This window comes from Amia ocellicauda, chromosome 10, assembly GCF_036373705.1.
Source record: "Amia ocellicauda isolate fAmiCal2 chromosome 10, fAmiCal2.hap1, whole genome shotgun sequence".
NCBI lineage: Eukaryota > Metazoa > Chordata > Actinopteri > Amiiformes > Amiidae > Amia > Amia ocellicauda.
Genome location: NC_089859.1, coordinates 12,882,769 through 12,904,745, shown reverse-complemented (window position 1 = coordinate 12,904,745; position 21,977 = coordinate 12,882,769). Strand labels below are relative to the sequence as shown.

Sequence of the window (21,977 nt, the reverse complement as noted above, 5' to 3'; positions counted from 1 at the left end):
TATTAATATGTGATTCTGTGTGTATACTTTAGAATATAAGCAGAAGTATTCTGAAAAGTCTGATTTTTCCTGTTTTCTACACTTTTGCTTCAAATTCTAATTTTAGATTTAGAAGACATTCACTGTGTTGCCTACCAGCAGAACTGCCTTCCTCTATCAGTGTTCTTTCTTTTTATGTGTACAGGCCTTAAAATATTTTCCCTTCTAGTTCAAAAACGATTCCCAATGCAAGCCCATAAAAAAGTGATGAATGGTCTGTTTGAACCACTGTGTTCAGTACTTTGTTCAGAAATTATAACTTATTTATAGGTGTAGGATCGTGTTGTTTGCTTGTTTTATTGAAACCTTGTGGCTAAGTGGTGACAAGCGGCCATGTGAACAAGATCTCCGGAGGGCTTCCCAGTAGAAATATTTTTCAGTAAATAAATAAAATGGATAAATATTTTATTTATTGAAATCCATAGTAGTAGGCACTTCTCCAGAGATGTCATCCACTTATATGTTTTTTTTAATCATCCCTAAAGAGTCGTCCTTCTTTGCAGCATTTTTTACTTTTTTTTACTGAAATCAAAAAAGGCAACCAGCAGTCATAATTAAACATGGTAGAATAATATAATAATTTGAGAGAAAAATAACAAAATGGTGCAGCTGTTCATAACTAAAAAAAAGGCCAGTGGAGCAGTGCGCAGATGCCTTGTTCTGTGGTTTGCAGTCATTAGCTTGCCTGAAATTGGACCAGGATAAGAAAACCTCAGCAGAGCTAGTAGGCTATGGAAAGTAGAACAGGGACCTTTAGTGGATGATTCGGGCTTCTTGTGTACATTAGAGAGCATCTCCACATGAAAGATTTAGGAGGCGATTTCAGGGCTCCATACCAGTACAGCCCCCTCAGCATTCAAAGCTTTTTACAAAATGGATCACGTTTCTTCCACGATAGAACCTACACTTTTGTGTTTTTCATTTTCCATGCTTAAAAATATTAAAAATGAAAGAAATAAGTACAAAAATCAATGCATTATTTAGCCGGTCCCCCTGTGTATGGTACCAGGCTGAGTAAAGCTCAGTGAAGCTGAGTTACTATGATTTACCTGAAAGCTGTTGTTCAGAAACTTTCTGCAAATTTGTTTTCTTTATCGTATATTGTCTATAAATATATTTTAGTTGCAGATTTCTGTCCTTTAAATATGTCTTTCAACTTATATACATTGAAAAGGAGATCATTTAATTTGATTCACAGCTAGGAGCTACATAGTTTTGTTTGTTTGTTTGATTGATTATTAATCTAGTTAAAATAGTTGTCTGCCTTATTTACTGCAAACTATAGATTGTATAGGGTTACAACTCAGCTCTTTATTTATGTATTTACATAAAACTTTAATTCAAAATGTAAAGCAGTGGTAATAACCCTGTGATAATACCTTCTTAATAACGAGTGCCGTGTCTGCAAGCAGCAGCATTGGCAGGCAGAACAAGACGTGTCATTTCAAAGACTGCCTCTGCTTTCCACCACAGAATGAGAGACATTATACCTTCAAAGGGCATCGTTCACCGGGCCTGTGCTCTCTATTAAAAGTGCTGAAACACTTGTTAGGGCTTTTTAAGGATTCTTCCCACCCCTCAAGAATAAAGGGAACAGAGAACACTGTCTGATGAAACAGCTACTTTAGACTTAAACATTTCTATCTCAGTGATTTTAACATCATCGAGAAACAGAGCATAATGAGGACTTGGAGAGGCTTTAACTGAGTTGAGGTAATCCTGATTTCTGAGTGTCTGGCCAGCCTCAAAGGGGGAACTTTTCTTAGCTATTTATTATTTTATTCTTCTGTCTGTGTCTGTTTATATCTGTTATATCTATGCCTGTAGCTGACCACAGAGAATCTCATAGTTGGATTTATGGATCTTTCTATCTAGCTAGCTATCTATACATGTATTTTAAATTTCCTCACAGCTAAGACAGCTGGGTAAATCCATTTTCAAACGTGATTTGTGAGTTTCAGATTTTAGTTTTAACAGACATTTAACCGGAAAAACAACAACTATTAATTAACCAGTCTCTCTATATATAATTCCTCTGCATCCAAGAATCTAACTATCTTTGCAGAAATCTTTTTTTTTCTTTTTGTTTCTGCATCCATCGTTTTGTTCCCTTCCTCCTCTTGTTTGGTGATCCATCAGTCTACTTACCTTATCATCCTGCCAAACCATCCATTTATGTATCCATCTGTCTGTCAAACTATATCTTAGTATCCATTTGTCGAACTATCTCTCTGTCTACTTATCCATCTGTCAATCACACCATCTACAGACTGTGCCGTTTTCTTTGGCTCTTGTACAAATTGTACCTGATAAGTCTTATTTTAGCAGTTAAATCCACAGAGATGTTTCTGAATAATTGTACTCCTGCCAGATCTATATGTATATGCATTTTTTTCATAATATTTTTTATTGTTATTATTTTATGATGTGGACACATTGTTTGATAAGACATTCCCAATGCTAAATCTCTGATGAAATCTCCCTGTGGAAGGTTATATCAAACTAAATTGATACTTTTGTCTGTTGCCCATCCAGTTTTTTTATGAGAATTTGGCACAAGTTCTCCGGCTCTGTCTCCTGTGGAATTGGTTCTTACATGGTTCCAGCAGTCCCTTTTTGGCTCACGGTGCTTTTACCTGTTTTTTGTTCTGTAGCCAGAAAAATATCTGCTTTAAATGGGAAAACTATATACAACAACTATATGTATCAGCTCTTTAACTGAAAAAGAGAGCAGACATTCTCACAGTTGCTGTTGCTAAGGTAAGATTGGGCCTAGGGTTAGGGTTGTGCAGGCGAATTAAGCAATGAATTAGGTGGAAATTAGAGTCAAGTTAGAGATAGTGATAGGCTAAGAATTGAGCTAGATTGAGTGTAAGGGTGAGGGTAGTGTTAATTGTGAAGGTTATAATTAGGTTTGTTCAATCTTCCAGTACTGTATTGTGCCACTACTGATCAGATTAAGAAATCAGAAAAAAATATCTTGATTTGTCATCTCATCTCACTTAACCTGAAGACATTCATTCAACAATCAGGTTTCAAGAGTATGGATTACTTAAGTAGCTCTCAGGGGAATGTCTCCATTTCTTACTGTCAGTTGAATCAGCTTGTTTTCTTACAGAGATTATTAGTAGTATTAGTATTAATATGGTTGTTGTTATTATACATTTTATTGTTGTTGTTGTTGTTGTTGTTGTTGTTGTTGTTGTTGTTGGTATGGTTAATGTTGTTTGGCAGCCTTGTGCTTGTGTATCCTTCTGCATTTCTGAAGTTGATATAACACTCAGAGTGAAATACCAGCAGCAGAGTGTGTTCATAGAGGTCACAGCCCTGTATATGTCTCTGCCGGCTCTGAACTCTTGACTATGGCAGACACTCTCCCATCCCTTATGTGTGTGTGCCGCTGTGTGTCGGCTCAGGGCAGTGGTATAATCAGTCTTGGAGGATCAACGCAAAGCCTCTGGGCGCCGCAACAGTTTGGAGGATATAACCATGTTTGGAGACCAAGTCATCATCATAGACTTCATGTATATCCAAACACACTGCCTTCTAGTGTGGGGCTTAAACCTATAATGAACTTATCTCATTATGCAGGCCACAACAGGTAGTTCTGACCTGACAGCCTTCAAAGCATGCAAAACACACATCGCAGTGATAAAAACTTACATGACTATGCATTTGTAGCACAAAAAAAAGTCTATTTATTAAGACTTTTAAGCACAATCTTAGTATTCTCACCATCTCTCTACAACTTCAGGAAAACGTTAAGGCATTAAGTTTATTTTTGTAAGCCTGATTGGCGTGTTCACTTGTTTTCTTGACTGATATGGCCCTTTGATAAAACAAGTATGTCTGAGGAAGTTTAAGAATTTTCCTCTCGGCCAGAATTGATTAAAAAAATCACCTCCATTGATTTTTTTTTTTTTTGTGTTATACTTCTCATATGTTTCTTCTCTGTTATTATATCCCACAGGTCACATTCTAGTCAGGGCATTAGGAAATATTTTTTGTTATATTTAAGTTGTCAATAAACTTCTAAACTGTATTACCTACCAAAGCTTTTATTCTGTATCTGCAATATAATATATATATATATATATATATATATATATATATATATATATATATATATATATATATATATATATATATCTATATATATATATATATATATATATATCTATATATATATATATATATATGTGTGTGTGTGTGTGTGTGTGTGTGAGCAAGTTTGTATTTGTTTGATGATAAATAAATAAAAAATGACAAGACCTTCACTTTACAACCATTTGGAAGTGATTGTGTCAGGAGAAAATACTTGCTGCTTTTGTTATTGTAAGAAAATACTAATTTTTTCTGTGTTTTTGTACAATATATACCTGTCTCAGCATTCAACCAACATAAAGAGACTGGCACATTTTTACTTTCTAAAAATAAACATTTGTTTATTGACATCCAGAGTGATTTTTGCACCCCCCCCCCTACACTGTATTGTGTATGGAGCTGTCAAGAGACATTACTTTAAGGCTCAGCTCAGCTTTTAGTCGAGTGAACCTGAGTGGGAAATGTCGCTGGACAATGGGTGTAAAATGCAAGCCAATAGCAAAACCTATGTTAAGATGCTGGCTTCTAAGTAGTGGGTTGTTTTCCTTTCTTTAAAAAGGGCTTTAAACTTTAACGCAGTCTTCCAGGTATAGCTATGAGAAGTGACAGGTAAAATGAGTAGAAAGTGCGCATGTTGAGTCTTTTTGATACAATGCAAAAAGACAAAAAAAATAAAAAGTAAAAACAATGAGAGTGTGCTTTTCAGTGTTGCCTCCTTACTGGTTTGTTTATATATATAATGTTTTATAGTGTTGACACAATGATTATTGGATTAAGCATGCTGACAGTGTGCAATGGATGGAGGCTTAGCTAAGACCAAAGTATGAAGCTTTGCCCACAGGTTCACACTAATGAAAGACTGAATTTTCTGAGAAATATAACCCTAATATTAACCTAAGCAGAGGTATATATTACATTTCAATTATGTTTAAAGTTCAGTTTAAGATTAGGCTTCGTGTTGGCCTAGAGCAGGGGTTCCCAAAGTGCGGCCCTGGGGCCAAATACGGCCCTCAGGGATGTTTGGTGTGGGCCCCCCAAAGCCAACCTTCAACCCCCCCCATTTCTGAACGTTTACTATATTTTTATACTTTCTAAAGATTTTCTGTTACAAATTGCACATATCATTTGGGTGAAATGAAACATAATAAAACAACAATTACATGTCATACATGTTGCCTAACAGAAATATATAGGAAATAAAAAGGTATGATTTGGGACATATTTAGTTTTCATTGGTGGTTCATTTTCGACTGCGGCACCTCATCCCATGCAACCTCCGGAAATTGGCACTCCATCACCAGACATTGGGAACCCCTGGCCTAGAGTTAGGGCTAGATCACCCAGTAGACTTAGACTGTCATTAGTCTTAGGCTTGCATTGGGTAAACTACAATATAATGAGTGGTAGATTTGGCATGGCTTCAATTATTTGTGTTGTTTGGGGGATGAGGTGAAAGTTTCATTTGCTGTGCAGTGGTTCTTTCCTAGTTCAACATCAAACGTTATGTACACTGAAAAAAAACATAAATGTTTGAGTAGTGTGCCTTCTTCAGGATGTGTTTGCTAAGCCTCCATGTAACCCAAACCCCGCACGGACATCTTTTATAAACGAACGGCAAAGTCATTGTCTGCTTGAGATACATAAAAAAAAAACGTGACATTCCACCCACTGAAACAGATTGGCACCATGCCAGTTCCATCTGTGCATCTAAGTTTATACAAGTTGCATGTCTATACCTCCCACATATAGCCTAATATCATATATCTTGTGAGACTAATTAGTGTACCTGAGATATTTGATACATCCCCACATGGGAATTCCTACACAAGTGTGTGTAACATTTCTAGAAATGTCACTTTATTTAAATTATGAACTTGGTTGTGTAGAAGGAGCTGAGTTCTCTGTATTATTAATTGACATCAACAATGTTTCTAGGGCTTCTTGTTTCCGTACAGTATACATGGAAACATTTGTTTTGCTAAAGTTTAATTGTTTTGTTTAAAAGTGTTGGATTTTGTTTGTGTATTCAGAACAAATCATTGTCCTGTATGTTGTTTCAATCCATATTTTCTGGTCTACTAACTAATCTATTAACATGATTTTTGCCTTACGTAAATAAGCACAAAATATGATTTCTCCCATCAGTCTTTCATGAAACATGCATTTTCCCTAAAAAATCATTATGCTTTAAAACAAAGGCCTTCATTATTGTGAATTGTGAATCATAGCCTTCTGCTTTAGGTTGTTTTCTGTTTAAAGAGTATTTTTTCTGAAAGTGTGAACATTAAACTTTGCTTTGCATTTTTCAATATTTTACTGCTTAATTCATGTCTATCTTGCTTTGCAGTTATTCATTCAATTGAACATGATGTTTGTACACTGGAAGAATTCCAACTCACATAACTGAAATAGATTAATATAGATTGAATTCGAACCTGCACCCAGTTGCTATTTGTTTTTGTTTGTTTATTTTCTGTTAATATGCTGCTATATTTCATGAATCACATGTGTGATCGCAACACAATATTCAAGGGCTGAATGATTTGATTCAGAAATAAGTTCAAATCAATTTCACTGGGGGTAATAACAGAAAAGTCCACACACCAGGCTTATGAATATACATGGATACAATTACATAGATTTTTCTTGATACAACCATGTTTAAGTGAAACTATGGTATTCTCTTTGAAAAGGCAGCATCAATAAGAGAGATTTTCAAATTACTAAAATACATAATTGGCTGTTCACACATTCAGTAGGTTTTGGTAACATGGATACAAAAAAACGGAGACAATCTAAGCTTAGGGTAACAGTATCTATATTGTACTTGATTTCTTACAACCTATCAGCACAATCAAGGATCGTCAAAAGTGCAGTACCTGTACTCACTGAACTTCTTATTTTCCCCCCATCAACAATTGTGTTTTGTGTTTGTTGTAGTTTGTTTTCCTTTGCCTTAAAAGCAATTACTCTTACCTCTGTCTAAAGTCCTGCTTCGTGTAACTCTAGTATCATTCCTCCAACCCCGTAAGTTACAACTGAAGAAATGGGTTTTCTTCCCCACCGCCTCATTTATATATGTTTTTTTCTTGGTGTGGTACTCAATTACACTACATAAGCCCAGCAGAAAAAAAATAAAAATCACACACACACATGAGATGAAGGACAGAGATACAAGCTGGAACACCACTACTAGGGGCCAGGGTAAACACAATACATTGACACATAGTAGCAATACATTTCATCAGTTTTATTTAGTTTTTTCTTAAAATAAATTAAGAATATATACGTATATATGTATTGTCACATTTGCATTGATGTGATAGATTACAGTATTCTACAGAAAAATAATTGTATATATACTGTATATATAAACATGTGTGTACATCATAACATACTGATTGATGACATGATTTATAGGTTCCAATGGTCAAGGGCAGCATTCCTTGCTCCAAGATGCAGAAATTACATATACAGTGAGGGAAAAAAGTATTTGATCCCCTGCTGATTTTGTACGTTTGCCCACTGACAAAGAAATGATCAGTCTATAATTTTAATGGTAGGTGTATTTTAACAGTGAGAGACAGAATAACAACAAAAAAATCCAGAAAAACGCATTTCAAAAAAGTTATACATTGATTTGCATGTTAATGAGGGAAATAAGTATTTGACCCCTTCGACTTAGTACTTGGTGGCAAAACCCTTGTTGGCAATCACAGAGGTCAGATGTTTCTTGTAGTTGGCCACCAGGTTTGCACACATCTCAGGAGGGATTTTGTCCCAGTCCTCTTTGCAGATCCTCTCCAAGTGATTAAGGTTTCGAGGCTGACGTTTGGCAACTCGAACCTTCAGCTCCCTCCACAGATTTTCTATGGGATTAAGGTCTGGAGACTGGCTAGGCCACTCCAGGACCTTAATGTGCTTCTTCTTGAGCCACTCCTTTGTTGCCTTGGCTGTGTGTTTTGGGTTATTGTCATGCTGGAATATCCATCCACGACCCATTTTCAATGCCCTGGCTGAGGGAAGGAGGTTCTCACCCAAGATTTGATGGTACATGGCCCCATCCATCGTCCCTTTGATGCGGTGCAGTTGTCCTGTCCCCTTAGCAGAAAAACACCCCCAAAGCATAATGTTTCCACCTCCATGTTTGACGGTGGGGATGGTGTTCTTGGGGTCATTCCTCCTCCTCCAAACACGGCGAGTTGAGTTGATGCCAAAGAGCTTGATTTTGGTCTCATCTGACCACAACACTTTTACCTAGTCCTCCTCTGAATCATTCAGATGTTGGCAAACTTCAGACGGGCCTGTACATGTGCTTTCTTGAACAGGGGGGCCTTGCGGGCGCTGCAGGGTTTCAGTCCTTCACGGCGTAGTGTGTTACCAATTGTTTTCTTGGTGACTATGGTCCCAGCTGCCTTGAGATCATTAACAAGATCCTCCCGTGTAGTTATGGGCTGATTCCTCACTGTTCTCATTATCATTGAAACTCCACGAGGTGAGATCTTGCATGGAGCCCCAGACCGAGGGAGACTGACAGTTATTTTGTGTTTCTTCCATTTGCGAATAATCGCACCAACTGTTGTCACCTTCTCACCAAGCTGCTTGGCGATGGTCTTGTAGCCCATTCCAGCCTTGTGTAGGTCTACAATCTTGTCCCTGACATCCTTGGACAGCTCTTTGGTCTTGGCCATGGTGGAGAGTTTGGAATCTGATTGATTGATTGCTTCTGTGGACAGGTGTCTTTTATACAGGTAACAAGCTGAGATTAGGAGCACTCCCTTTAAGAGAGTGCTCCTAATCTCAGCTCATTACCGTATAAAAGACACTTGGGAACCAGAAATCTTGCTGATTGATAGGGGATCAAATACTTATTTCCCTCAATAACATGCAAATCAATGTATAACTTTTTTGAAATGCGTTTTTCAGGATTTTTTTGTTGTTATTCTGTCTCTCACTGTTAAAATACACCTACCATTAAAATTATAGACTGATCATTTCTTTGTCAGTGGGCAAACGTACAAAATCAGCAGGGGATCAAATACTTTTTTCCCTCACTGTACATAAATATACATTTTTATATACAATGTTTGTGTGTGTGCTTGTGCGCGCTTATAGGTTTAAAGGTGTGTTTTCAAATGTGAAAAATGTGGGCTGATCTTAGGAATGGTCAATTGGAAAGGTGGGTTATAGCATTAACCTTAAAAATAAACCGAGCTCTATAGAAACAACCAATATAGACTTTACTGCATTGATTATCACTTCAAGCAGTCCAACAAGTCTCTGAATTGCATACTAGTTAGCTGTTTTGCAGTCAGGTTAGGCTTCAGAGCAGATTATTAACCCCCCAGTCTCACTCTCATTTTCCCCCAATGGTGCGCTCATTACAGAAGACCCTCTAAATAGATTGGTGTCGCTTCTGGCACATCCCCTTGACACAGTGCTTAACACTTGAAAAACAATGCCAGTTGTTAGCATTTAATTAAGTTCTGGAGTGCAGACATTTCCCCACTGTAGCTATGAATGGTGTTTCTCCTTTGTCAATTTTCTTTTCTACGTTTCTAAACTCCAAATGATGCAACCGAGGGAAAAACAGGTAAAATAGTCATCAAACTGAATGACAGCGTGTGTGATCATTGTGAGGTTTCTTTTTCTTTCTTTGAAAAAAACCCAAAATGAAATAAAAAATTCAAAATGGTATACAGTTCTCCTACACTTATATAGACCAACTCAATAATGTAAAACTTGTTTTTTTATTCCAGTAAAACCTTCTGGAATAGTTTGGAAATACATGAATTATGTTTGACTTATAGTATAGCAATTAAGTAAATAAATGTTTACAATAAAGACAAAAATACAATTGGGCAAAGCAGATTTTGATACAACCACATTTGCACAGATATAAAATGCTGTTCAGATATTGGATTCAAAATGTCTTTGTATGAAGGAGATGGCACTAATGGCACTGAACATCACAAATAGCTCAGAAGCAGTGGATTTAATTGGTTGAAAGTGGCTTAATTATCTTCAGCATGCAAACTCCAGTCGCAAGAGAACTTTGTGTGACAATTCAGAGATTTAAGGAAGCACTGATGCAAGAGTATGTTCAGCAGGCAAGGTCATTGTTCCTCTCTCTCTTTCTCTGTGGTTTTACCATACACGTGTTCATCTTTTGTGCGCTCCCTGTGTGCCAGCTGCATTGTTTGTCGCGAACCGAAAGCGATTTCTTTCATTGTGGGTGTCCTATAGTAAGTGATTGCGTCCCACTCACAATTGCATTCAGCTCATTACCTGTTTTAATGAATGCTGCCTAAAGGCTTCAGGCAGCATTCATTACACTGTTTTAACAATGCATGCAGAGAAATGCCAATTAAAACCTGTGCATTGTTATGTTTGTTTCTGTAGGGTTCATCACAATGATGTAGAATGATTGGAAAGTGAGTTTCGCAGTTCTGGGTGCAATAATGTGAGAAACACCCGTCCACTTGTAAATTAATTATGATGTTCAGGAGACGTCAGGCCACGTGGTTCACCTTTGACTGTTCTCATGATCAGCACCAAATCTGTCATTGCACCTTGGATAAATTAACATATTTCTATTTTCTTCCCCTTAAAATGGAGATTTGTTTATTCAGTGTTGGCCATTGTTCTGTCTGTGCTGCCTGATTAAAACAGTGTAGTGAGAACCTATGCACTACTAACAAACCAGAGGTTAATCCAAACATATTAGTTATGTTTTTTGTTGTTGTCATCCCCTCCCCCTCCCAGATCCACCTATTTTGAGTGCTCTCCTACAGCTTTAATCTCTGCTCACTGGGCTGTCTTCTGATGCCTGTATTATATTGCATCTTCCCAGCTCTGACCTTCAACCCTGAGGTGGTCCTGCTTTCCCTCCATTCTTTAATGCATCCTACTTTCTGCTACTGCAAGTTTCCTGTGTTTGTTTGTTTATTCTTTGTTGTTATGCTCCTTGGTCCACAGCACCGTGTCTCCGCATCGCAACTATATTCTCATCGTATTCCCTCACTGATCTGAAAGCCGTTTCTAAGAGGTTGCAGAGCTCTTAAGTGTTGCCCAAGAGCAAGAGCTCAATGGAGTTTCTATGACACCCGACGCCTGCAGTCTCACTTAAAGCCTTCTTACGTGTTTTCCTTCCTCCCTCCTGCTCTGTTCTTATTTTTATTCATTTTCTTTTCATTTCTCAGCTGGCCCTAGTTCACTTCTCTGCTTGTAAGATACACAGACACATGTGAGCAGCATAAGTCCATTATGAACGATAATGGTATTTTTAATTGAGTTCATGTGGAGAGAAAAAAAAAGCTTAACCTCAACACCTATGTGAGAGCTGGTTTATTTAGCAACTAATGTTTCTTTTCCATGAAACGGTTTTGTGATTACACTGTCAAACAGCACCATTTTCTGCGATAGTAGGGTCTTCAGAAAGCATCTGCCATAAGCAGTGCATTTCTCTGAAACATAAACAGATCATATCAACATAATCAGCTCGTATCAACGTTCACTTGTGAGGATAGCACTTGGGTTGCAGTGGATGAGTCTTAAACCCTTTCCCCCCTTATTTATTATTGTTTTTGTCCTTCTGTGTCTTCACAGACCATCGACGGGTCGGTTTGGAAAGGTCACGGTCACGTCACAACGGGAACCCTTCTGCTCTGTGATACCACTCCATCAACACTTGCAAGACCTCCTTCACCTCTCTGTAAAAATAAAAGAAAAAGTGCCAAAGAGACCGTGTTGGAGAAGTGAAGAGCATTCGGGAAGGAGAGAGACGCATGTACATTTGCCAGTAAAGGGCTTAAAACCACCAACAACAAGAAACCTGCAAGGAAACACACAGAGACAGTCGAACAGGAACATCTAAGGGCATCAAATGGTCAAGTCCTCAGCCTTGTTTATTTATTTACTTACAGAGTCTAAAGGACATATATACAGTTAGGTCCATAAATATTTGGACCGTGACACAATTGTCATTATTTTGGCTCTGTACGCCACCACAATGGATTTGAAAGGAAACCTGGGTGCTGGGTTTCTTCCCTGGTGATGTCGTTAGTTCCTGCTTGTTCTTTGGGTGCTTTGTTTCCTTTCAAATCCATTGTGGTGGCGTTCAGAGCCAAAATGATGACAATTGTGTCACTGTCCAAATATTTATGGACCCTATCTGTAATTACTTCGAGGTTGGCTTTTATTTTTAATTGTTTTTGCCTGATTGTTTTTAATATGACATATGTTAAGTTGCCCATCTGTCTTTTGCTGGCTCACTTGGTGAAACAGAGTCACAGAGTTGCTTCATTTGTCAAACAGCTCTCTCTGCTAGTGACTCCTCCCAGCTTGCCGGCTCAAATACATAATCATCTGAAGGGTCTTGAAAGCCAAACAGATTAGGTCTCTTTTATCTCACTACCTGCCGTGAATGGTAATACAGTTGTGCGAAAACATCCTTTGCTGCGAACACTGCAAAGTTGACTTCTTTTCGGTTGTATAATTGTGTAATTGGATTTTGTTAGTTTAATAGTTTAAAAGAACGTTAATTTCAGGTGTTCTGATCAGACATTCTATTTATTATTGGTGATACAGTTTGAGATACTTTGCCAAAGTATGCTATATACTTTTTGATTTCCTTCTCTTTGGGGGAAGGGAGCTTTTTGAGTTTCCTAAAAAGCACTTCCGCCCAGATATTCTATTGCTAGTTAGTGGCCTTAACATCTTTTCAGCAGTGTTTTGTTGAAAAGAGCAAAATAGTCAAGGCTAAGTACTTTACCGCTTTAAGGCAAGGCACTGCAGCTCTAATAAGGGCTTAAGTTGCCAAATAATCACAATAGGGATATTTCAGATTTTTTTTAACTAACAAATAAAAATAATACCAACAACAACAATAATTGTGGTCAATAAAAAAAATAATGTGTGGCCGCATGCTTTGTGGTTGGATTACTAGGTCTAGTACAGCTGAACAACTGGAAAATTGACCCTAAGTTTTGAGCTGTTCCTATTCACCACTGGGTATCAAACACATGCTTAGGGGCCATTAAAGATTCAGTCTTTTTCGGTGTTTTTCAAAATGTATTTATTCATCAATTTGTGAGTGCTGTGGGCTGTCTCCTTTAAGTAGGCACAGTGGGCAGAGTCAAATCAAGACGGCACCGAGCAACTGTAAAGGCAGTTTAACTATAGGGGTTTAAAAGAACATGGCGGCTGTCTTTTGAAGGAATCGTTAACAGCCTCCTACACAGGCTCCTGTCAGTCCTTCAGGCGAACGCAGCTAGTTACCAATATTGAGCAAATTTAAAACATTATTGTCATGAGGCTTCAGGCAACTGCATATGTATCAAGCTTTCAAAGTAATCAAAACAGAAGCTTTGCAAACAGGTATAATTCATTTATCTTGTTGTGGGCACATAAGTAGCTGGGTTTTAGTGTATCGAAATGTGAACAGCATTTAAAGAAATAATTTGAGTATTTCAGAGTGCTGACTTCTGAAACAAACAGTAAGATGCAATTGTAAGCCGTTCAATTGAATTACCTTGTGGTACAACTTTCTCTTCACCCGTTTTCCGTTAATATCAAAGTTGCCCATGTTTCATTGCTATAATCCAGAAGTCACTAATAAATAAATGTAGACGTGCAAGTCCAGAATGTAAACTTCAATATCTAATTTCTTTAAGAGCACATTCACTAATGCCATTGTCCATATTTTGGCATTAAAAAAAAAATGGCTTTAAATGTCTATTTTATGATTCAAAGCAAATGGAATGAGCTCAAGATTTACTTATTTTCAGTTGCGTAATGCACCGGGAAAAAATAAATAAGTACATCGCTCTGTATGAAGCCATTAGAATTGAAGAACTGCCCTTTTTATGTAAATGCACATTTGATTTCCCTTCTCTTTTTGGTTTTCTTTGCAATTCTGCATTTTTATATAACTATTTGTAGATGTATTTAACAAGCCATTTGTCTCCACACAGAACCTATTTATTTTGTGAAACAAATTGTGTGTATTTCAGTGACAACATCCTTCTTATAGTGCAAGTAAAAAAGATCTGTCTGCTTTAAGGAATGTATAGCTAGAAAAATATCCAAGCTTGTTTCAGCATCGGTAGTTGTTTGTGATTTGCAGTAATTAAGAGATGGATGCAGTTTAACAAACCTAATTATGCAGTTTGAGTGAACAGAAATAAACATCAGATAACAAGTTTTCTTTTTTTTCCCATAAACAATAGCTCTATCAACCAGAAATGACAGCATGTTGGCTATTCCTTAAAACAAATTAAAAAAATAGAAACTACAAAACTATATCACCAAAAAGAAAGCATTTGAATTGAATCCTCCAACTTTTTTTATATATTATTAATCAAATACCATTGTAATGTATGTGTCATACAGGAGGAAGAAATATCACTTAAAGCTTTCATGGTGATCAATTGTATTGTAATATTCACTCTGCCCCATGGTTTACTTGTCCTCTCTCGTCACTATTAGCACCATATTCCCTTAATCTTGAAGTGCTTTCTTGTGTACACAGTTACGGTTAATTAGATAAATCAGGTGAAAATTACTCTTCAGGTTTCCTTTCTTTTTTATGTAAGCTCTTGTATACATCCTTTATGTTCCAGAATGTGTAGAACATACTTTATGTGGGAGGTTGGGCACAGACAATGTGTTGTTTTAGTGCATCCCTGGACATAGTGAAATTGTTCTTTTTAATTTCTGCGGTGTAAGCTGTTGTTCTCCTTCTCACATCAAACATCACTTTTCAGTATAATGTGCCAAGCTGATATCTTAAAAATAAATAAATATGTAAATTAATGAATGCATCAAACTAGTACTTAAAAAACGCACTTGGAGAAAACAAAGCATGCACTGCCTTTCATTGCTAAGCTCTCCTTTATCAGAAATCTCACTGTGTGGTTTTCACAAACTCTTTGCTTAATTAAGTCTTTTATTTATACAAAAAGGCATGTTTGTAACTGACCTTCCACTAATTTTAAATGATCACAATGTTTTTTCATGCATTGTTTTTTCTCTATATCTGCTCTAACTGAAATTGACTGCAAATATAATGAATTGAGTCTTCATTGATAATTGTATAGGTTGATATGAATGTGAACCATGTAACCACTGTCTTTAAATGTCCAATTTCAAAATATATCTTGAAATGTATTGTATTCTCATTAATGTACTTATCATACCTGATCAAATTGATAGAAGTGCCCATTATGAAGGCAAAACTATTTTAAGCCTACATGTTAAATTCTTGTTGATGTTTTTAATAATTTTGAATCCATAACCCTCTTTATTTGTATTTTATTTTCCTGATATGCTGTAACTGCATTTGCAAATATACAAAATACTGTACATCTATTTCATGTTTAAGGATTCTGGCTGCATTGATGTTTACTGGAGCTGATTTTGGCAGACGCGTGTGTACATTTGGCAGCGGCCTTCCTTCATTTCAAACCTTTGATTGGTAAACAAAACAATAACTCCAACCTATGCAGGCACTGTGTTCATATATCTTAGTATTGTTTTTATACTAAATCATATAGTAATGAGAGTTACAGTAGACAGAATAACTGTCAGTTTTTCATAAAACAAAACCCATTATTTTTCTTTTTGAAAACCACACAGGACAACAACTACAGAGACTACAGCTTCACACAAGATGTAATTCTCTTGTTTTCTTTTGTTGTTTTATACCTTTTGTGCTTATTCATTTCTTCTGTAGATTGACAATTCAGTTACTATATTATTGTACTCTTTAAGGAAACACTCGATTGAAATCACCAGTCATAATTATACAGTGAGCAATTCATTATGTCTATAAATACAACTATAGAATAATTAGCCCATATAGTAGGCAGGGTTATGCATCACTCGAAAACTGCTATACATTCATGCTGTATTTTGCTATATTATTCGAATTACTGCTCAAAATAAAACTTGAGATTGAGGTTTTTAGATTCTGCACTTTAACTTGCTATGTGTTTTTGGAACAAACACACACATGCACACACACATGTATATGTAATCAATTACACACAGTAAAGACATGTATTTATATATTAAATGATGTTCTGGCTTGATGACAAATTGAAATGGCCATCCACAGTCCTACCTACCTTTAGGGAAATTATGACATTTCATATGTTATGCTGTCTTAAAAACAATTTATATTTGTAACCATGTTATGTTTATTTTTTATTGTTCACTCTAAAGAAAAAAACGTATGCACACTGTTCCTAAATAGAGTATGTATTAAGTGATCAGACTAAATAATAACCCCTGTGTTATATCAAACATGACCTGGATGAATTGTCTTTATTTAATATATTCTGTTATGGTTCTATTAGGTTAGTCCCGTATTAAAAATGGACACCTCTCTGAGAGACAAATGGACCTTGGCGTTCTGGACATTGAATTGTATTATTGCTTGTTCAATCTGAATCATTAAACTCTCAATACGCTCAAAGCTAATGGGACCAGCCTTTCTCCAATGTTAATTGATGGTGCCTATGGAGAGGTTGTTGTTTTTTTGTGTTTTTTCACCATGATTACTACAAATATTGAAGAAGTGTAATATTGTATATACCAGTCATGTTCCTGTCCTGTTCCTTATTACTTCATTGATCCATTTATTTGCTAAACTGGAACAAATAACCATCATATCCAGGTTGTGAGAACAAGGGGATATCAAGAGACCACCAAAAAATGCATGACTAGTTCTCCAGGTCCAGGGATCCAAACCATGGGTTTCCCGTGTTGATTGAATCTTTTGATACAGCCTGTGCATCTTCTGCCATGCTGCTCTGTGTCACAAACCTAGTGCTTCAAAGAGATGAGCTTTGAAAACATGTCCTGGCCATGTAGAATATCTCAAGAATGAAATGGAATGGCAAATTCAGAAGAGACTACCATTTTCCTTTGGGAAGAATGACTTGGTACTGTGTCAACAATCTACCAAAGGGTGTTAAAACAATCCTTTCTAGGAATTCTGCTGTCATTAGGACACAATCAACTACATTGTTGTACATACACATAATGGTATCGGAATACCTTTGGTGATATAATTAGACTTTGATCTGCAATTCAAATTAATCTGTAGTTATTATTAACCAGTAGTTATTACTTTCAAGGATGCTTGTGGGGAAATCTCACAGCTCTGTCTTGATTATATCAATGCCTATTTTGAGAAATTCTTCCTTTATTGTTAGCGTATTACAGTGTTTTATAAAGCAAACAAAGACATTTCAGAGTGCAAAGAGTAATATACACTCACCTAAAGGATTATTAGGAACACCTGTTCAATTTCTCATTAATGCAATTATCTAACCAACCAATCACATGGCAGTTGCTTCAATGCATTTAGGGGTGTGGTCCTGGTCAAGACAATCTCCTGAACTCCAAACTGAATGTCTGAATGGGAAAGAAAGGTGATTTAAGCAATTTTGAGCGTGGCATGGTTGTTGGTGCCAGACGGGCCGGTCTGAGTATTTCACAATCTGCTCAGTTACTGGGATTTTCACGCACAACCATTTCTAGGGTTTACAAAGAATGGTGTGAAAAGGGAAAAACATCCAGTATGCGGCAGTCCTGTGGGCGAAAATGCCTTGTTGATGCTAGAGGTCAGAGGAGAATGGGCCGACTGATTCAAGCTGATAGAAGAGCAACTTTGACTGAAATAACCACTCGTTACAACCGAGGTATGCAGCAAAGCATTTGTGAAGCCACAACACGTACAACCTTGTGGCGGATGGGCTACAACAGCAGAAGACCCCACCGGGTACCACTCATCTCCACTATAAATAGGAAAAAGAGGCTACAATTTGCACAAGCTCACCAAAATTGGACAGTTGAAGACTGGAAAAATGTTGCCTTGTCTGATGAGTCTCGATTTCTGTTGAGACATTCAGATGGTAGAGTCAGAATTTGGCGTAAACAGAATGAGAACATGGATCCATCATGCCTTGTTACCACTGTGCAGGCTGGTGGTGGTGGTGTAATGGTGTGGGGGATGTTTTCTTGGCACACTTTAGGCCCCTTAGTGCCAATTGGGCATCGTTTAAATGCCACGGCCTACCTGAGCATTGTTTCTGACAATGTCCATCACTTTATGACCACCATGTACCCATCCTCTGATGGCTACTTCCAGCAGGATAATGCACCATGTCACAAAGGTCGAATCATTTCAAATTGGTTTCTTGAACATGACAATGAGTTCACTGTACTAAACTGGCCCCCACAGTCACCAGATCTCAACCCAATAGAGCATCTTTGGGATGTGGTGGAACGGGAGCTTCGTGCCCTGGATGTGCATCCCACAAATCTCCATCAACTGCAAGATGCTATCCTATCAATATGGGCCAACATTTGTAAAGAATGCTTTCAGCACCTTGTTGAATCAATGCCACGTAGAATTAAGGCAGTTCTGAAGGCGAAAGGGGGTCAAACACAGTATTAGTATGGTGTTCCTAATAATTCTTTAGGTGAGTGTATGTGTATAACTATGGATCTGACCATGTTTTTAAATGATTTATCATTAATTTATTTCCAAACTGGTTTAGTTTCTCACTGAAAAGTTCCTATTTTTTATATTTTGAACAAAATAGTCTGAGTAAATGTATTCTTCTATGATCATGTTCATGCAAATAAGCCAACATTTGTTTTCACACAGGACTTTTTCTTCAATATTTAGTGAAAAGCGTTGAAATGACATCACAGTAAACCTACAGCAATGTGGAAATGAATGACAGTTTTAAGTTGTTTCTTCTTTACAGTTGAATCACTTCAGTAAGTTGTATTATACCATTCCTTACATTATGCCAACTAGTTTGGATTATTTCACTTTTTACATGTGTGCTTTCAGTTTAAAGTTAACTGTATGTATAATTAATCTACCAACTCTTAAAAATACAATACTAGTGCCTTTAACTTTGCACCTAATTCTCCAATGTGATGCAAAATCCTGTATATGAAAGATAGAGAGGGTCTATAATGATATTTACAATAATCAGACTGATTCTCAGGTTTTCTTTGCTGAGACTGGGTTGTTTTTGTTATAAATAATATGAAGTTGGCAAAGAAAACCACAAATAGTGTTGACTGATGGATAAGCTCTTCAGAGAGCTATTGAGTTTACATTTTAGCAGCTGATGAGTGAACATTTGACACATTTAAAAGGGACATAGTTTAACATCTCTTCGATTCTTTATCCCAAGAGTCAAAAGCGTGTTTGTAATTCTGTCCATCAGTCAGCTTGTATTGGAGCATAAAAGGTGTAATTTGTAAAGGGCAACTTCTGAAGTAATGTTGTGAAGGAACGTAGGACTGATTTATTTGTATGACATTCATTTGTTTTTAGCTTCCTTTGATTTGTCCTTTTTGTTTCAAGCAGTCTTTGTAAATTATCCACAGGCCTTTCATCAGCTAGAGAGCAAGAGCAATATTATGTCACTCAATATTCCTGTTAACTTTGTAAGTACACACATTTTTGTTCTGTCCAAAACTAATGAGACACAAATTAAGCTTCTGTTCTTCTTGGGTTTCACAGGCTGGAATTCTGTTGAAAAGAGTTTGGCACAAATGAAAATGTGATAATGACAAAAGTAAAGGCAGATGAATAGTTAAGAAAAAAATATAGCTCGCACACTCATGGGTTTTTGTTGACAATAGGCCCATGAGTGGTTTGAACTGCTCTGGCAGATGAAGAGCTGTTTCACATACAGTTGTGCATTCAATAGGGCAAAAGAGTGATAAATCTAATTATAGTTGCACTTTAATTCATTGAAACATGGGCCTTGAATAAAAAAAAACCACATCAAATCCACATTCTGAATTCATCCACAGTTATCTTCCTGGATATTTGTATTCTTCTTCAAAATATAGATGTTCTATGTTTTTGTATTATTATTATTAATAATAATAATAATAATAATAATAATAATAATAATATTATTATTATTATTATTATTATTATTATTTGTATTATTATTATTTGTATTATTATTATTATTATTACAATAAGTAGACCAGGTTCTATATTTTGATATTGCTCAGACCATGCAGGTATATTTCTGCATATATATGTTATGTTAAAAAATAAATATATTTTCTGAGGAGAAATAAATTACCTTAGTGTTCAGTTCATCTCAGTCTAATGTCGCTGTCCCTGGTACAGTGCTGAAATGCTAGGTTTAGTTTATCCCGAAATTTAACTCAGTTTCCATTTTTGTCCCTGGGTGCTTGTATTACTGTTCATCTTGAATCGGTGCTCTTGATTGACATTGTCAATATGTTTCCTAGTTTGAAACGTGTCCTCTGTTCCAGGACAGAAATTGTGTTTCTATTAATCTGTCTATTAATCCGAGTGCAACATTCCCATCAGCCTGGTTGTTTTTCTTTACACTGTCTTTGTGTTTCTTGTAGTGTGGTTACCAGAACTCAATATCCTAGATGAGGTCTAACTAGAATTTAATAACACTCCTTGTGTTTTAAAAACTACACTTTTAACAATATATCCAAACCTTTTATTTGCATTTGTATTGGTTCCCTGCTTAGATGACAAAAGTGATGAATCCATGTCAGCTCAGTGTTGTGTCTTCTAGTTCAATATCTCCTATTTAATATAAATTGCTTGAATTTTTATGTCCTGCATTTAATACAAAGCGTTTACCAACATTATATTGCATTTGCCAGGTGTCTTTAAATGGAATCCAACCATAGCCAACTGCAATTTTTTAAACTAGGCACATCAAAATACACTCGATTCAGTTAGTCAGTAGAAATTGCTAAATTTAAATGTAGTGCATAATTAAGCTAAATTAGAATTAGACCATTCCCATCTGTACCCTTAATTAAAACTTTGTCAAATGTTATAATATTCTATTTTCTATTTCATTTTTATTTTTTTACACTATACACCCAAATCTTCAGATATGACCAGTTAATTGGTCTAACACCTAAATAATGTTTAGAAGATGTATGCTGAACTGTGATACCGCATTGCAGTGCAGGGAGCAGACTTTTCACTATAACCCACTCAATTACATCATTGGGTTACCTGCTCCATTATTAAGGCCAAATAGCAGCCTGAATCCCAGTCATAACGCCGAACTTCCAAGATAGGCCCAAACAAATCTACACCCAGATGAGTTGAGTCAGTAAAAAATAAACCTAAAAGCCTTCTAATGGGGAGTCTAACCATAGCGCTGATCAGAAATATAACCTACATTTGATTTGCTAAATTACATGTTTGTTTGTGATTTAGCTAATCAAATGTATGTTATATTTCTGATATTATTTTTGAATTACTCAAAACAATGCTCTATGAACAACATAAATGCAACAATTAGATCATTTCTACTTTCATCTGTATCCCTAATTAAAACTTCTCATTGTCACATCTTCTTATTTCAGGTGAACCATGGCACTGTGGCAGAGACACACATGAGAACCAACAAATCTTAATTTACTATTTACCATTTTTACTGTTCTCTATTTATATTATATACTCTGACTATATATTTTTATCTATCTAAATGTCTATGCCTATCTATTTATACAGAAAAAAGACAAGTACAATTATTGTTATATTTATTAAGATTAATCTAGGTTGTGTTTATAAGCTTGTTCAATGTAATGGCGAAAGCTACAGCAGATGGGTATTATTGCACTTTAAACAAAAGGCAGTCTGCTGTTTCTAATGCAGGCGCTTTTTATTTAATGCATCATTTTATTAATTGTTATCTGGCCTCTTTTTGTCTCTGGTTGCTGACAGTGTGAAGTAGAGGTATAGTCTACTGGAACAGATTGCTGTTAAAGACGTTCCT

The 21,977-nt window shown here is 36.3% G+C and overlaps 1 protein-coding gene across 6 annotated transcripts in view; it reads left to right on the top strand.

The window, feature by feature from the left end:
• The window catches only part of diaph2 (diaphanous-related formin 2), a 501,500-nt gene extending 484,874 nt beyond the window's left edge, over positions 1-16,626 (top strand). For all 6 annotated transcript variants that reach the window (XM_066715009.1, XM_066715013.1, XM_066715012.1 and 3 more), the window contains one exon: positions 11,752-16,626. In XM_066715009.1, the coding sequence (XP_066571106.1) occupies positions 11,752-11,816 (65 nt within the window). In that variant the 3' untranslated portion in view covers positions 11,817-16,626. The remainder of the gene's footprint in view (positions 1-11,751) is intronic.
• Positions 16,627-21,977: the final 5,351 nt, after the last annotated feature.